The sequence below is a fragment of the Artibeus jamaicensis genome, unplaced genomic scaffold, assembly GCF_021234435.1.
Source record: "Artibeus jamaicensis isolate MK-2021 breed Jamaican fruit bat unplaced genomic scaffold, CSHL_Jam_final contig_233, whole genome shotgun sequence".
NCBI classification, from domain to species: domain Eukaryota; kingdom Metazoa; phylum Chordata; class Mammalia; order Chiroptera; family Phyllostomidae; genus Artibeus; species Artibeus jamaicensis.
This window is the reverse complement of record NW_026521486.1, coordinates 404,465-419,942: the sequence shown is the minus strand read 5'-3', so window position 1 is coordinate 419,942 and position 15,478 is coordinate 404,465. Positions and strand designations below refer to the sequence as shown.

Below are 15,478 nucleotides of genomic sequence, written 5' to 3'. Positions count from 1 at the left end.
AGCCGGCGCGCCGGAATTGCGTAACAGAAGTGAGCGGTGGCCGGCGCGATGGGCGCGCGGCCGAGGCGGGGCCTAGGTGGTGCGACGGTGACGCACTTCCGGCTTGGGGCGAATATCTCGCGGGTGGGAACCCTGAGGCCAGACGCCGCGGGCGCAATAAGGGAGACGGAGTCAGACTTTCGCTTAAACCTTTACTGATTGGAACGGAGGGAGCCGGGGCGGGACCTTCCGTGTGGAGGCCGGTGCGCGAGGGTGCGGACGCTGCAGCATTGGCTGCAGCGGACAAAACGCCCCTGAACCAGCGCCCGCGCGGGACTTCGGGACTTCGGGACCGAGGCCCTAATGTGCCGGTGAATGTTTAACAGCAGGCTTGTGTCTGCGGCGTTATTTTCGGGGTGCAAATACCCCCACCCTGGCCGGTGTCAAGCAGCCAGGTCAGCACTCAAGCGGGATCTGGGAAGAGGCGCGCAATCCGCTTGGCACTGCTTGCCGGTTCAGGACAGCGCTCTGCTCTCAGGACGCAGCCACTGTCCACACGGAGCTCCAAAGCAGAATTGTCCCCCAGGGCCCCAGGCATTCCGTGTAAGCCGTATCCCCTAGTCTCACCGGCCACCTGCAGCATTTTCCACTGAGACTCCAGCTGCCTTCTCAGGTGCATCAGGGCCTGCTTGTCCCCCGAGGAGGCCACGCAGAAGGGGCCCAGGCCGGGGGGCGCCTCCCCATGCAGCACCTGGGCCAGGACGCTTGCCAGCTGGGGTGCAGATTCCTGGGCCAGGGGCAAAGTAAAGCGGTGAGTTACTGGTCTCCCCGTCTGCCACCCCACAGCACATCCACCTGCCCACCTCACCTCGACCAGGAGGGCCAAGACTCGGCCCCCTGCTGGCACCCGCAACAGTGCAGCCAGCAGTGCAGCATGGGAATCCCGCAGGCCGTGGGCTGGCCCCAAGGCCAGCAGCACCAGGTCAGGTTGGAAGCCATAGGCCAGGGGCAGCACCAGCGCCAGGACAAAGTTCAGGAATCCACCAGTCGTCTGTGAGGGACAGCAGCATAGCCCCATCCCCTCATCCGGGTGACACCCCTGCCGCCAGCTCAGGCCACCCCACCTCCAAGTGTCAGGTGGGCTGCCACACCAAAAGTCCCATCAGGAAGCCAGGGAGGGTAGGTGAAAGGCCGGGGGCCTGGCCCTCATGAGGATGCCAGTGAGCAGCCAGAGCCTGCCCCTGGGGCGCCAACACTCACCCCTGGCAGCGGCATGGAGACATGGAACATGGACAGGGCAGCCGCCTCCTTGCCCCTGATGCTCAGCCACAGAGTCCTCCTTCCAGGGGAGAGTGGGCGTATGCACAGGAGTGGTGTGAGTGAGACGCCATGCACCCTCCGGAGCCCGGGTAACAGAAGGGGAGGTGCAGGAGAGGCTGGGGGTAGGGGTCCTGGGAGGGCCCACCCTCTGTGCTGGAGACCCTCCTGGCCTTGCTCCCAGGCCCCACGGCCCACCCACAGGCACGACTGAATGTACACGTGACCCAAGGGGCATACCCGTCATCAGAAAGGTCTGATGGCCGATCCAGCTGTCCCACAGCCACACAGAGAAGCCTACAAGAAAAGGTGGTCCCAGGATAGGCTGTTCTCTCCCCAGCAGGAGTCCATTCTCAGACACCCCCCCCCCCCCCCCCGCTGTGGCCAGCCAGGGCAAGGATACCCACAAGCCAGGCCTTCACACACTCAGACCAGTCAGCTGCGGCTCACCTCTGGGCTCCCTGGGAAAGGCCATGCTGAATGGCCGCGTCCAGAGTGGCCGCTGCAGCAGGAGCTGGGGTGGCTGCGAGGCCGCTGCTCACCTGTGGGGCCAATAAAAGCAGTGGAGGGCCACTCCCAAGCCAGTTAAACAGACCCATCATCAGTCCTTCTCTTGGTCTCTGTGGCTGTCATCTGATCTGTACCCTCTGAGGTCAAACGCCCCATTTCTGAAAATAAGGTGCTTAGAACCACTTTAAGTCTCCGCCTTCCCCTCTCTACCAAAGAGCATTTAGTTGAGAGGACCAAGGGACTGCTCATGACCCTGCTCCTAGGGGCTCTCCTGGGAAGGGTCCCGGCACAAGGCAACACTCACATTCACTTGGTTCTGCACCCCCATTCCTCCCTTGGACAGGCCACCTATCATGGGCAGGTCCTGGGCCCCACCCCCAGCTCCACAGCCATCCCCAGCCTCTCTAGGTGCCCCTACCTGCCCATCCAAGATCCCATCTAAGAGATACAGGATCTTCCCAAGTGCAGTGACAGCCTCGTCCTTGGCCAGGGTCTCGTGTAGCCTGTGGTGGGCAAACCAGAGGAACACAAGGACACTGGGTGACACACAGATCATAGGTGAGTCACACAAGGTGTGTGGTGGACACAGCCCCATCCCTGTCCTCAGGCCCGCTCTGCCCACCTGGCCCAGGCCTGTGTCTCCTCCTTCGGGCTTGACCCCTCCAGATGGAGGACATCAGGGGGCAGGACCAGGGCAGCGTCCAGGGGAATCAGAGCAACAGCTGTGTGGACAGGTGGTGTGGGGCGCAGGTGCAGCTGGTTCTGGAGGGAGCTTAGTGCCACCGTGGCTTGGGCTGCTGCAGCCTTGAATTCAGGGCCCCCCGGCAGCAGAGGCAAGGGTCTCCCCTCTGGGGAGCAGGTGCTGGGACTCAGGACAGGGGCTGAGTCTAGGAAGTGGTTCAGAGTCATAGCCATGTTGTGGAAGCCCGAGGTGCAGTCCCACCGCCCGGCCCAGGCCACACTGACCTTGCTGCTGGAGGCTAATCCAGTGAGGGACATGGGCTGCCCGTACACTCTGGATGGACTCCAGGGCACTGCAGGGAGAGGCAGGAGCAGCGGTGAGGCCTGGCCTTGCACCCCCCCAGCCTCCCAGCCTCCTACCGCTTGCACCTGTGAAGTGGCACCATGGGCCCCGACAGGGGCAGGGCAGGGTCACCCAGCAGGGCCTGCACCGTCATGCACACAGACTCGGAGAGCGACTCCAGATGGTAGCCACCCTGGGAAGAGGCAGGAGGGCAGGGTGTCACTGGAGCAATAGGCCCCTCCAGCTGCGCCTCTGCCTCCAGCCCTTGGACCCTCCCCATCACCACAGTCACCTCCAGCATTGCGCAGACCCGGCCACCAGCCAGCACCTGCAGCAGCTGTGTGAGGTGGGCGAAGCACTCTGGTGTGGCCTGCATCTGCCCCTGGAACCAGATCCGGGTGTGATGGGGGCCTGGCTGCTGGACTCCAAGAGCCCTTCCAGCCAGGCCAGGCCCTCACCTCGGGATCCCCGATCGCTGAGTCAAATCCTGCCGAGACGAGCACCAGCTCGGGATCAAACTGCAGGGAGGGGATGAAGGGGAGACCTCTTAGAGAGACCCTCCCCACCCTCCTAATGCGCTGGTGGAGTGTGGTGGGGGGCTCTGGGCATCGAGTTGCCCCCCTCCCTTGAGACAGCCCCTCACAGTCACCTCAAAAGCCACAGGGAGTAGCACGTGCAGGAAGGCGGCCACGTAGTCAGCGTTCCCCATCCCGACCTGCAGCCACAAGCGCCAGCGTTGGGCCCTGCCAGGGCAGGCTGCACCCCTGCAGCCCAGGCTCTGGGGGTGGACTACACGCAGGAGGCCCCGAGCTGTGGGGCAGGAGATCTGGGCAGGAGCAGGGTGGGGAGGGCAGCACCTGGTTCCAGGGCAGGTTGACAGTGAAGCCTCGGCCCCGCCCCTGCCCAACAGCATCTGCATCGGACTCTGGCAGGTAGGGCCAGAAGCGCCCGTGCTGGTAACGGTGCCAGGAGAAGTAAAGGACACTGCAGACAACCAGTCAGGGTCAAAGGTCAGAGGTCAGGACACAGCCCCGTGGCCCCTCACAGAACCCCGACCCTTGAGCACACAGCTATGTCCAGCTAGGAACTGCCCAGGTCAGGCTGTGTGCCCCGAAGAGTGGGGTCACAGTGAAGGGTTGTATCCCCACCCCTAACTCACCTGGGGTCATCCTCAAAAATATACTGGGTGCCCTGGCCATGGTGGACGTCCCAGTCAACAATGAGGATCCTGGGGACAGACAGCACTGGGCTCACGATGTGGGGGACAGGGCCCTGCCCAGGTTGGGGAGGGGCTCGATGTGTCTCACAGCAGCCTGCTCTTCTCCGCCCTCCCCCGCCAACAGCCAGCCCAGCACACACCTGTGCAGCCCATGTTCCTGCTGCGCATGCTTGGCCGCTATGGCCACATTATTGAACATGCAGAACCCATTGGCGGCGGCCCTCTGGCTGTGGTGCCCGGGAGGCCTGAGGGTGAGAGGGGGGCATGGGGCATGTCAGGGTCATCCTGCGCCCACACGGAGGGAGGGGGTGGCAGCCAGGGCAGAGGGACCGCTCTCACCTCACCAGGGCAAGCCCGTTGTGCACAGCCCCCGTCAGCACTGCGTCCACCAGCTGCAGCCCAGCCCCCACGGCCAGCCGGGCACAATGGAAGGTACTCTGTTGGGGCAGGGGAGCAGATGAACCCCACACCGGCTGCCCCCACAGACTGCCCAGATCTGTGCCAGGCCGCAAGACACCAAGTGCTGAGTGGAATGGGCCAGGATGGTCCCAGGTGCCAGCAGCAGCAGGTAGGCAAGGCGCTGGCACATCTATGAACCTACGGACACTGGCCAGGTGGGCAGCCATGGCCGTGAGCAGCACGGGGCATGAGGATGGGTGGGGAGTGTGTCCCCAGGGCACACACCGGATGGAAGTAGACAGCATCAAACTGTCCTGACAGCGCCTGGAGCTCTTCTGTGCTCAAGGCCTGGGTCCCCCGCAACAGGGCCACGTACTCTGGGCTGCAGAGGAGCAAGGAGGCAAGGCAGAGTCACCAGCAGAACCGGAGAGGGGAGGACTGCCCACCTCACTGCTCCCCCCCCACCCAATGGTGAGGCTCTGGGGGAGAGGCACTGTTTGTGAGGCACTGGCTGGCAGGGGGTGGACTCAGGTCCCAGGGTGTGTCCTACAGGCCATATGTGGCCACCCCTGGTCTGACCTGTGCACCAGGCCCAGCTCTGCCTCCGAGGCCTCTCGGGCTGTCAACCGCAGACACCTCTGCTCTAGGCCCCGCTGCTGCAAACGTCCCAGGGCGGTAATCAGGCGCTCAGGACACTCGATCTCACACTCGGGACTGAGTGGACAGAGAACTCAGACTCAGTGCCCTGGACACTCAGTCCCCTCCCCACCCCGCACCTCTGCCAGGTCACACTTACTCGTCCCAGAGCAACCTGGCGGCCGTCATGTCCTCGTGGTACACGAGTGCTGTCCTCATGGCTCAGATGTGGGTGTTTGGGCTGAAGCCCCAGCCCGTGCTGAGTGTGCTCTCCGTCCTCACCTTGCAGCCCCAGGGAGCAGCGAACGCCTGGCCACCGCCGGGGCCGCCAGCACCCAGCCTGGGCAGGAGCACGCAGAGCCAAGGCAGGAAGCAAGCCCAAGGCTACGTACACCCCGGCTGAGAAGGAGTCGAGGTCGGCAAGGTGGCACCTACTGTGGCTTCCGGCTTCCTGCGAGACTACTGCGACCGTCCCTCCCCCTTGCCGCTCCAGCCGCAGCTCCAGCTCCTCCTACCTGGAGCCGGATGGTCCCCGGCCTCGTTCCCCTTTAGCAGTGGGAGGGGACAAGCGTGAGGGCCGAGGGCTAGTGTGCCTGGACTCACTCGGAAGTCTCGGCGGTCACACTGCGTGCCATGGGCGGTGCCCCTGCACCCCAACACCCCCAGACCCATCCGGGCTCCAGGAGCAACAGCGAGGGAAGGAGGGAAGGAACGCGGAGCCGGGCCTCAAGAGCCAGGCGGTGCAGCAGGAGAGCGCCCCATCAGCCCTGGGCTGCCCGCTACACTGCGCTGCCCCTAGGGTTTAAGAAGGGAGTGACAAAGGTCCGGTTTAAGCTCCAGGAAGGTTCTCGGCCTAAGAGCTGGTGGCAAGCTGGCCAGGAGACGCGGCAGCGTGGGGCGCGGGAAAGGCGGGCGGAGAGGTGGACTGGGCGAGGGGTGGACTGAATGATGAACGAAGCCAGCGAAGCCCGAGGCACGAGTACAGCAGGAGCCGCAGGACTGAACGTCTGGACCTGGGCCCTGGGGGCGGGTCTCTTGGAGGAGGAGCGTGGGCGTGGCGTGGTGGGCGGTGGAGCCCTGGGCGGAGCGCGGTGGGAGGGAGCGCCTTAGAGCTGGAGTGCCCCCACTACCGATCCTCGGTAGCCCCGGCACTACGGGGGCTCCGGGGAGACTCCAAATAGGTCATTTGGGGTCAGATGCACGCCAGTCACGTTGGGGCTAGGGAATGACGTGCTGTGATTGGCCATCCTGGGACACATGCCTGGGGGAGGGGCATGGTCAGGCCGACAGCTTTACTTGGATGCTGGGGCCCCAGCAGGAGGCCCCCAGCAGGAGTCTGTCCCAAAGGTGCGGGGAGACCTGAGCAGAGAAGGCCGGTGTCCGCTGTGGCAACTCAGCTGACCACTTTGGCTTGAATAACTGCATGTGCCCAGCCCAACTCCAGGCCGGGAGAACTGCCTGGCCCGCTTTGGGGGCACCTACCCTGGGGACAGGTGGGAGGAGCCAAGGCCACCGCTGGAGCCCTGGAGTGGCTACCGACTGCGCTGCGAGCTCTTGAAGGTGTCGACCAGCAGAGGGCTCTGTGGGCTCGGTGATGGCGCAAGAATGTGGCCGTGGGAGAGAACAGAAACCCTTCTCTCCAGAGACACCAGGGAGGAGGCTTGAGGTGCCTCTGCAGGTCCAACATGGCTCCCCTCCCTAGGAACCTGGTCTTGGAGAGAGCCGGGACTCAAACAGCTGGGACTGAGCCCCAGGTTGGACCCTAACCACCCAGCTCTCAGCAGACCCTGCCCCACGGTTGGGCTCCAGAGTCCAAGCCATTAGAGGAAGGCCACCTGGCACAGACCAGGGGAAGTGGGCACCAGCTCTGCGACCCGGGAAGCAGGGCTGAGGCTGCCAGGCCGGCCTCCTTCCTCTGTGTGAGGCTGCAGCTCAGAGGCCTAAAGGCGGAGGTCCAGCCAAAGAATCAGGAAGCGAAGCCAGAGCGGAAGCTCTACAAAAGGGTTTATTTCCTCCCAGCCATGTGGGCACACGAGGACAATTTACACTCCAGGCTGGGCGTGCAGGAGAATCCACGCCAGCGCCCCCCAGGAGAGAAGACCCCGAGTCAGCGCCTGTGCCCTCCCTGTCCTTCTCGGCCACGCGCGCAGCAGGGACAGAGGCCAGGCCTTGACCCAAGCTCCGCCCCACCTCGAAGGCTCTGAGGCCTCTCGCTGCAGCCTGCGCAGGGGACGGCTGCTCAGGGGCTCAGAGGCCAGCCCAGGCTGGAGGGGATGCAGTCCTGTCCAGAAAGTCCAAATGCCCCTCTAAGGTGAGGCTGAGGTGGGGCCGCAGGCTTGGAATGAGGAGTCTCCTGGGGAGCAAGCAGCAGCCAAGGTCACCGCATCTGCCTTCCAAGTGGAAGCCCCCGCCAGGGTCCCCGTGGCATCCCCACCACCCTCAGGGCCCAGGGTCTTCACAGGGCTGTCTCCTTGGAGGCCTTGGCCCCTAGCTGCCGGGGAGGCTTGAAGCTGAGCACCTCTTTGTACGTGTCACCTGGGGTGGGGTGGGGGAGAGATGGAGAGTCGTGGGAGGAGGGCCCAGTTGCCCGTTGGAATCAACCCCCACAGTCTGCACCATGTCCAGGGCCAGCGACCTGAGACAAGCGCTGGGCTGGCCCACTGGTGCTCGGCCCGCCCAGAGAGGAGTCTTGTGACACCCCGCTCAGGGTGGCAGCAGGCAGAGCTCCCAGGCCCAACCATTGACTAGGAGCCTACTGCCCCCAAAACATCAGGGTCAGAGGTCACTACTGGGGTGTGGACGCCAGGTGGGCTCCTTTGTCCCATCTGCGTGACTGCATCCCAGACCACGGCCCACCAGAGTCTGTCCACAGCACCTGTCCACTCCGAGGGCGCTCCTGGGACTCAGAACCACTGTTCCTGAAGCAGCCGGGCAGGCCAGGCCTCAGCCCCACAGCCGGCCACCGTGACAACGGGACCCATGTGCTCATTCAGGATGCTGCTCACCGGCCCATCAACACACGGCCGAGTCCCTTCATCCAGAGCATCCAGGGGACTCCCACCACTACCCGAAGTGCCCGCCTTCCCCGCCAGGTGGCCACATTCCCTGAACCATGTGCCTGGAGCCAGCCATCTAAAGGCCGGTGAGGGGGGCCTGCTCTGCCCGCCTCAGACCAGTCTGCAAATGGGCAGGTTCCACTCGGCCCACCCCACCCCCACCTTTCATGCTTGAGTAGCTAGTGGGGTGCCAGTCTGGGGGACACAGGTCCTCCACAAGCCCGACTCAGGACACACTGCCATTACAGGGTCTGCGGGGTGTGCCCTGCCTTCGGCCGACCCCACGGTGGGGGCCGCCTGCACAGGGAAGGTGTGTAGGAGGAGGCCCCTGCCGCAGAGCTGGCTTTTCCCAGGGAAAAGGGAGGGGATGAAAGCTCTCGTCCTGACCCAGGCCTCAGCCACAAACGGGCCACGTGTCTGCCCCTGGGCTGCAGTCAAAGCAAAACTCCGGCATGCTTTGTGTGGGTGGGGACCACACAGAGGATGCTGTGGCCCGCGGTTTTCAGGAGATTTTTTTTTAGCAACAGAAAACTTTCATCACACTAAACTTACAAACACAAAACAGCACAGATAAGGGTGGAGCCCTGCTGAAGCCGCCAAGGACCCCAGTCAAGGTCCCAAGGAAATATGGCCTGGGAACCACAGCCCGTCGGGCCCCACCCGCGCCCCCTGCGCAGGACTAAGGCCCCGGGTCTGAGGAAGAGCCAGGAGGGGGCCTACGACCGGGGCAGCCACGTGCCATGGTCCCGGTGGTGCTCGCTGCTGCCCTCGGGGACCCCTGAACCCCCAGGCTGCTCCAGCAGCCACTGGAAGACACCAGGCCCAGCCCCTGTGGCCCGCCACTCGAGAAGACAGACAGAGAGGGCCAGCTCCAGCATGGGGTGAGGGCCACAGCTGAGGGAGGCCTGGGGCCTGACCAGGCAGCCATCCTTGACCCCGGTGTGAGGCTGAAAAGATGCAGTTTGACCCCCAGAAATGAGGGGAGGGGCCGGGTGTGAGGGTCTGGCCTGCACAAAGCCTGGAGGGGTTAGGTGCGGTGGGCTGGCCGGGTGGCCCTTACCCCAGGGGCAGGATGCAAGGGGTATGCATTTGTCCGAGTGAAAGAGACAAGGGGAGGGCCCATTCAAGAGGAGTGAGCAGAGGCCTGGGGACAGGCAGGCGTGGGGGGGCCAGGGGGGCCCCGAGAGGTGAGGTGTTTGCAGCCGCCCAGAGCTCAGGCGGCCGCAGCGAATCCTGGAGCCCAACTCAGGCTCCCGCATGGGCCCCCACGCCCTTCCTTTCATCCTTTGGCTCCAGCCAGAGGTCCCCTGGGCCAGGATGCCCCACTGCCCTCTGACCTCCTGCTGTGTCCCTCACTTGGTGGACCCAGGACTCTGAGCCCGGCCACCTGTGGGCATTTCCCGGGGCCCAGCCACAGGCCCTGCCTAGAGCCCTCACTCACGCTTCCACTCGTCCAGCGTGCGGTCCACGTCATCGAAGGACTCGTCGTACTTCTGGGCCTTGGGCTCATCCTCTATGTCCTGCAGCGACTCAAAGTAAGGGTGGGTCAGCGCCTCGGCCGCCGTCACCCGCCGCTCCGCATCCAGCACCAGCATTTTCTCCAGGAGGTTCACGGCTGCAGGGAGGGCGGGTCAGGGTGGGCAGAGGGGAGGGTGCCACACCCAGCACCCAGTCACTGGCCCCACGCTCCCCCAAGCCCAGCCCTACCCAGAGGGCTCGCGTTGGTCAGGATGGAGGCAAAATCCTTCTTCTCCAGCTCGGGGAGGCCCTTCATGTAGTCCTTCGCCTGGGGAGGAAGACACGGTGAAGGGCCAGCTCCGAGGTCTGGCCCGGGCCCCTCCAGCCCTGCCCAGCTCCCACTGACCTCAGCACTCTGCAGCCTCTGCACGAAGTCATCGGGAGGTGTCCCCGTCACCTTCAAGATCTCTTTCAGCTGATCCAGGTCTCAGCCGAGCTCAGGAACACCACGTGGGCTAGGGTTCAGGGCTGAACACCCCCTTCCCGGCCCGGACAGCGCCCCCAGCCACCACCAGCCCGCCTGGCCCCACAGCTGCAGGATACGGTCGTTGCCCTTGAACAGCGTCTTCCCCGTGATCATCTCGGCCATGATGCAGCCCGCAGACCAGACGTCCACTGAGACAGAAGCCCCCTCATCAGGGCTCTGTGGGCCGGGGGGAGGGACGCACGGGGGCATGGACAGAGGGGCCATCTGGCCTGCCACACCCTCCTAGCTCCATCCCAGCTCAGTAGCCTCCAGAGGAGCAGCCTCGGGCCAGGAAGGTGGGGTGTCCAGGTGGTAGCCCCATCTCCGGGCAGTCTCTCACCTGTCTGTGTGTAGTGCATCCAATTCAAAATGACCTCAGGTGCCCGGTACCACCGAGTCACCACATACCCGGTCATCTCGCTGTCTGCCTGCCTGGCCAGGCCGAAGTCCAGGATCTGTGGCCAGAATCAGGAGGGTGGGGCAAAGGGGCCCCTGGGAGCGAGTGAGCCAGCCCAGGGTCCGGGGAGCCCCCGGGGAATGCGCACACTGGGGCTCCTGCCAGCCCTCCAGGGCCTGGGGTCACAGACTCAGAGCCGAAGCCTCCCAGTGGGTGCCCACCCGGCCAGTGTGCCCCGCCCCAAAGAACCCACCTCCCCCACCCTTGGGACCAGGTACCCCAGGGGTCTCCTCCCCCTGTTCCTCCGCTCCCTTCTGACCCTCTAGGTCCTGACAGGCACCTCTGGGGACACCTTCTGGGCCCCTCTGGCTCAGGCCTGAGGCACCAGGCGCTGCCTCCTGCCCCTCACCTCAAGCAGGTGCGGGAATGGGCCCTGTGCCACCCCATTAAGTGCCTCCCCAGGGTACATCCAGCCGTTAGCTGCCTGGGCAAGGCCCCCTCCAGGTCTGAGGACCAAGAACGTGGTGGGCAGGCAGGCAGACGGGAGGGGGCCCAGCCCCACTGGACACACACCTTCAGCTCACAGTCCTCGTTCACCGCCAGGTTGCTGGGCTTCAGGTCCTGCGGGCAGAGGAAGGTGGCTGTGTGGCCTGCCAGCAGGGGCGCGGTGACAGGAGCCGGGGGAGCGGCTGGGCCTGGGAGCAGGCAGACTGGGGAGGGCAGAGGGGCCCGGGCCCCAGGGCTGTGTACAGACAGTGTGTGACCTCCCCACGGGACCCCTCATGCCCCCTGCGGGGAGAACCAGAGGCTGCTAGGAGCTGAGCCCTTTGAATGCCCACACACACAGGGGAAGCTCCTACCACCTCCGGGACTCACCCTGTGAACAACGCCAGCAGCGTGGATGTACTGTGGGAACAAAGAGAGGGTCAGCGTGTCCCCTCACTGGGACCTCACAGCCACAGGCCAGCCAGGGGACTCCCCGCCCACTGGTTCGTACTCACCTTCAGCCCTTTCAGCATCTGGTAGACGAGGAACTGGATCCGGTCCTCACTCAGTTTCTCGAGCTTCATGAGCTTGCCCAGGTCGGTGCCCATGAACGGCATGACCAGGTAGCTGTGGGGCAGGGCCGGCTCAGGCCGGGGAAGACCCCCGTCCCCACCTCCCAAGCATCCCCGCACCCCAGGGTGGGAAGGACGGTGCCCCGTGAGGGTCTGGAGACATCTGTGCTGACAGGGAGGGGAAGGAAGTGCCTATGGGATGGCGAGACATCGGGGTCCGAGGGCCAGGCTGGGTGGGTGGAGGGCGACGGAGGGCGGAGCCCTTAGCACCCAGCCTGGACAGTGCAGCCAGTGCGGGCCCTCGACCTGTGCAAGGCCAGGCAGTGGGTAGCCGGTCCCCCCGCCCTTCCCAGGCCAGGCCTCTGGCTCTTGGCCAACAGCAGTGGGAGCCCAGGAGCTGCTGCCCCAGGGGCAGGCACCCTGCCGCCCTCCCTGCCCTCCCGCCAAGGTCAGCAGCTCCAGTTACGGTCGCACCCTGAGTGCCAGGCCCAGAGCCTGGGACCTGCCAGCTCACAAGCACCAGGTCCAAGGCTCACACCTCCGGAGACAGCCCGGTGCCGAGCGTGACAAGAGTGGAGGCCCAGGCCCCACTTGGCTGTGCCAGTGCCATGGGTCCCGGCGGCACGTGGAGGGGAGGCAGACAGGGGTGTGAAGACGGGGGGGGAGGGGGGATGTGCCTCCCGACCCCCATCTCGGCTACAGGGTAATGCCTGCTTCCAGCTGGCCCTCCTGCCAACCCAGAACCCCAAACGGGCACCCAGGGGGGAGCCAACACCCACCCGCCCCGCCCAGTCAGCCCCAGCCTGGCACTCACAAGTCTGTGAAATCATCCAGGGTCTCGTCTGGAGTGAACACGTCCAGCAGCCCGATCACCTGGGGAGGAGGCCAGGGCACCAGGTGGGATGGGGGCCACCCGCCAGGCTGGCCCGGTGCTCCAGGCAGGAAAGTCCCCTGCAGCTGCCCTCGCCGTCCCCCACTGTCCGCAGCACCGGCTCTGCCCACTGGCAGCACCACCCGGCCCTGGCACACCTGCCCCAGACACTGGCTATTTTTGGCCAGTGACAGCTGGGGTCCTCTGGGGGAAGGGCGGCCCCAAAGTCTGGACCGGCTCCCAGCAGTCCAAGGAGCTCCGGTTCCTTGGCCCTTCCTCCCTCCCCATCTTCCTGTCCCCATTGTAAACCTCGGACCAGGATGGGGACGGCCTCCCAGGGGAGACCCGACACCCGGCAGGTACTTCCCAGGGCTGGGTCTCTGTGGGAGAGGCCCAGGGAGGCAGCACTGTGACCAACCCAACAGTCAGGCCCGGGCCTGCAGACCCCTGGTCGGGGGCAAGGGACAGCAGACACGGAACGTGACAGCTGGGGCCCAGGGCTCAGGGTGACAGGGACCCAGGGGGGCCCGTACATTTGAGCAGCAGAGAGCCAGGTAGGTGCGCCATGGAGGCAGGGGTGGGAGGACACCTGGTAGAGGCCACGAGAATGGTGGCAGAGGCGGAAGAGAGAGCCCTTCGAGCATTTGAGGAACACGGGAGGGAGGCCAGGTGGCCGAGGCCCAGGCCAGGGAGAGCCAAGCAGAGGCCGGAGGGAGCCGGAGCGGGCCTCGCTCGCCAGGCAAAGACTCGCCTTCGGTCCCAGGGCCGAGGGGGAAGGGCCGACACAGGCGTCGCGCCAAACGTGGGCATGGACTGCAGCGAGGTGGTGAGAGGGGCTGGAGGTGAAGGGGCGGCTCCATGAGCACTGCAGCCACTGGGGGGGGGGGGGGGGGGGGGGGGCAGAGTCACTGCAGGCAGGAGGGAACAGGGCAGGACGTCCAGACAGGGGTCTGGACGAAGGCAAGGCCTGGGGCACTGGAGGCGACTGAGCAAGAGGAGGGCAGAGTCTTGCAGGTTGGGGGCCACGTGGTCCAAGTGCCTTTGAGGGGTGGTGCGCATGGCGCCTGAGGCTGGAGGCAGGCGAGGGAGGCCGGCAGTGGGGGCACTGGGGGTCTCTGGCGACTCTCCCACCTGCCACTGGACTCAGCCTCTCCAGCCGGTTTCCTCCTGGGAAAGGGCGTCCGAGATTGGCCGAGTGTCCTCTTTTGTGTGTGGGCACCCTGGGGGCAGCAGGATGAGCAGGACGGGTGGGTGCGCGGGGGGGCCGGTGAGTGGGAAGCAGGTGGAGCCATGGGCGGGGGTCTCCCCTCATGGGGACAAGGCTCAAGCACGAGCGGGTGTGACCAGGAGGGAGTGAGGCCCAGGCCGGGCCAGTGTCCACCATGAATGGATTTCAGCTGGGAGGAGGGGACCAGTTCCCTGGGGGATTCCTTCTCCTGAGGGGAGGCTGGTGGCTCCAGCAACTCGGGAGGGGCCAGGCCAGACGTCGGGAGCAAGTTCAGCCAGGGTCTGGGTGCCCGCACCACCAGCCCTCACACTGGGCCCAGAGGAGGGTGAGGCAGGTGCGGCTGGGGTGGGGTCGGGGAGCAGAGCTCTTGGCCTCGATGGCTCTGCACCAAGAAGCAGCGGGCTCCCACGGCCGAGCAGCCAGCCACGGCCACCAGAGAGGCCCACGCTGCCGAGAGTGGCACTCTGCGGGCCAATCTGAAGACAAGGGAGGTCTTTTCCTGATGGGGACCCAGGTCTGCCACCCCCCGCTGTCCACGAAACCCCAGAGACCTGTGTGCCCTTCACGCACCAGCCCCAGACCTTCCCTCACCGGGGACCCTAGGCGCCTGGGTGGCAGGACCGGGCTGCCTGCTCCCATTTCCTGTCTAGCTCAGTGTTCCCAGGGTCCCCAGGTCCTCAGGCCTCGGGGGAGGTGGACTGGGGCAGGGTGGGTTCCAGAAAGGGGCTGGAATGGCTGGAGAAATCACCCGGGCTGGGGCTGCAGGAGATGCCCCGGAACAGGGAAGGAAGGCTAAGTGACCCCTTCCAGGAAATAGGTCCACAGAAATGTGAGGTGAGACCTGGGCTGCAGGGCCGGATGGGGCCCGGTGGGAGCGTAGTGGGCGCCACCCCCGTTCGGGATTGGCCTGGGTGGAGAGGACTAGAGCCCGGGAAGCAACCTCTCCCTCTCTCTCTCTCTTTGAAAGAGTCCGGTTCTGCCTTCCCCACTTGGAGCACCCCACCGACCTTCTGCGGATGCTGCCCCGATACGGGGGACGCCTAAGTGGCCCGGTGAGGGGCAGGTCTTCTGGGGCGGATTCTGAAGGGGACCCAGAGGGGACCGGGAGCGAGCAGGGGCGCCGGCGCGGCCGGCGCACTCACGTTCTCGTGGCGCATGTGCTTCAGGAGGCGCAGCTCGCGGTAGGCGCGCTTGGCGAACAGCGCGGACTGGAAGGGCCGGTACAGCTTCTTGATGGCCACCTTGGCGCCTGTGCGGCTGTCCACGGCCGAGCTGAGGGACGCACTGCTTAGCGGGAGGGTCGGCCACCCCGCCTGGCCACCTGCCCCCGGCCCGCCACCCCGCCGGGCCTGCGCTCACCACACTGCGCCATAGGCGCCCGAGCCCACGGGCTGCAGGTCCTGGTACACCGCACGCACCTCCCAGGCCGTCTTGGCCACCTCCTGGCGGTAAAAGCCCCTGCGGGCGGGCGGCGGAGAGCTCATGGGTCGGCGCGACTCCCCGGCCACCGCGCTGGCACTCGGCTCCCGTTTCTTCCCTCCGGCGCTCGGGAGCCGCGGACCCCGACCCCGGCCCGTGAGGCCCGCGGTCTCACCCCGGCCGGCGGACCAACCGGCCCCAGGGCGGCGCGCACGTGACGACCCGCCCGCCCTCCGGCCCCTCCGGAAACCCGAGGCGGCGGCCGCCGGGAAGGCCCGGGGCGGGAGAGGGGGACGCAGGGGGAGGGGAGCGCCGCCGGCACAGAAGCCCCAGCTGCCAGGGGACAAGGGCTTGAGACCCCGCTCGCCTCCGCGCTCAGGC

The 15,478-nt window shown here is 65.8% G+C and overlaps 2 protein-coding genes across 3 annotated transcripts; both read right to left on the bottom strand.

Annotated features, from left to right (window-relative positions):
- Positions 1 to 183: 183 nt before the first annotated feature.
- On the bottom strand, positions 184 to 6,091 carry HDAC10 (histone deacetylase 10). The gene is given in 20 exon segments (XM_037160593.2): positions 184 to 487; positions 490 to 766; positions 848 to 1,030; positions 1,240 to 1,318; positions 1,537 to 1,593; positions 1,747 to 1,838; positions 2,225 to 2,309; positions 2,429 to 2,693; positions 2,773 to 2,840; positions 2,917 to 3,023; positions 3,123 to 3,212; positions 3,289 to 3,348; positions 3,480 to 3,545; positions 3,688 to 3,814; positions 3,990 to 4,058; positions 4,190 to 4,294; positions 4,389 to 4,486; positions 4,734 to 4,830; positions 5,028 to 5,162; positions 5,245 to 6,091. Coding segments are annotated over 20 exon segments (2,184 nt in total). The 5' UTR covers positions 5,304 to 6,091; the 3' UTR covers positions 184 to 422.
- A 980-nt stretch (positions 6,092 to 7,071) lies between these two features.
- MAPK12 (mitogen-activated protein kinase 12) lies at positions 7,072 to 15,392 on the bottom strand. Of its 2 annotated transcripts, XM_053661940.1 has the most exons (13): positions 15,038 to 15,391; positions 14,821 to 14,950; positions 12,394 to 12,452; positions 11,523 to 11,634; positions 11,398 to 11,427; positions 11,095 to 11,142; positions 10,465 to 10,579; positions 10,202 to 10,273; positions 10,005 to 10,084; positions 9,848 to 9,926; positions 9,582 to 9,755; positions 7,544 to 7,619; positions 7,072 to 7,437 (listed from the first exon to the last, which is right to left on the bottom strand). In XM_053661940.1, the coding sequence occupies exons 1-13, from the start codon at positions 15,160 to 15,162 to the stop codon at positions 7,332 to 7,334; spliced, it is 1,206 nt and encodes a 401-aa protein (XP_053517915.1). In that variant the 5' UTR covers positions 15,163 to 15,391; the 3' UTR covers positions 7,072 to 7,331. The 2 variants fall into 2 exon arrangements, 1 of the variants encoding a protein (XP_053517915.1); XR_005084598.2 differs by lacking the exon at positions 7,072 to 7,437 and having other exon boundaries at positions 9,582 to 9,660; positions 15,038 to 15,392.
- Between the last annotated feature and the right edge of the window lie 86 nt (positions 15,393 to 15,478).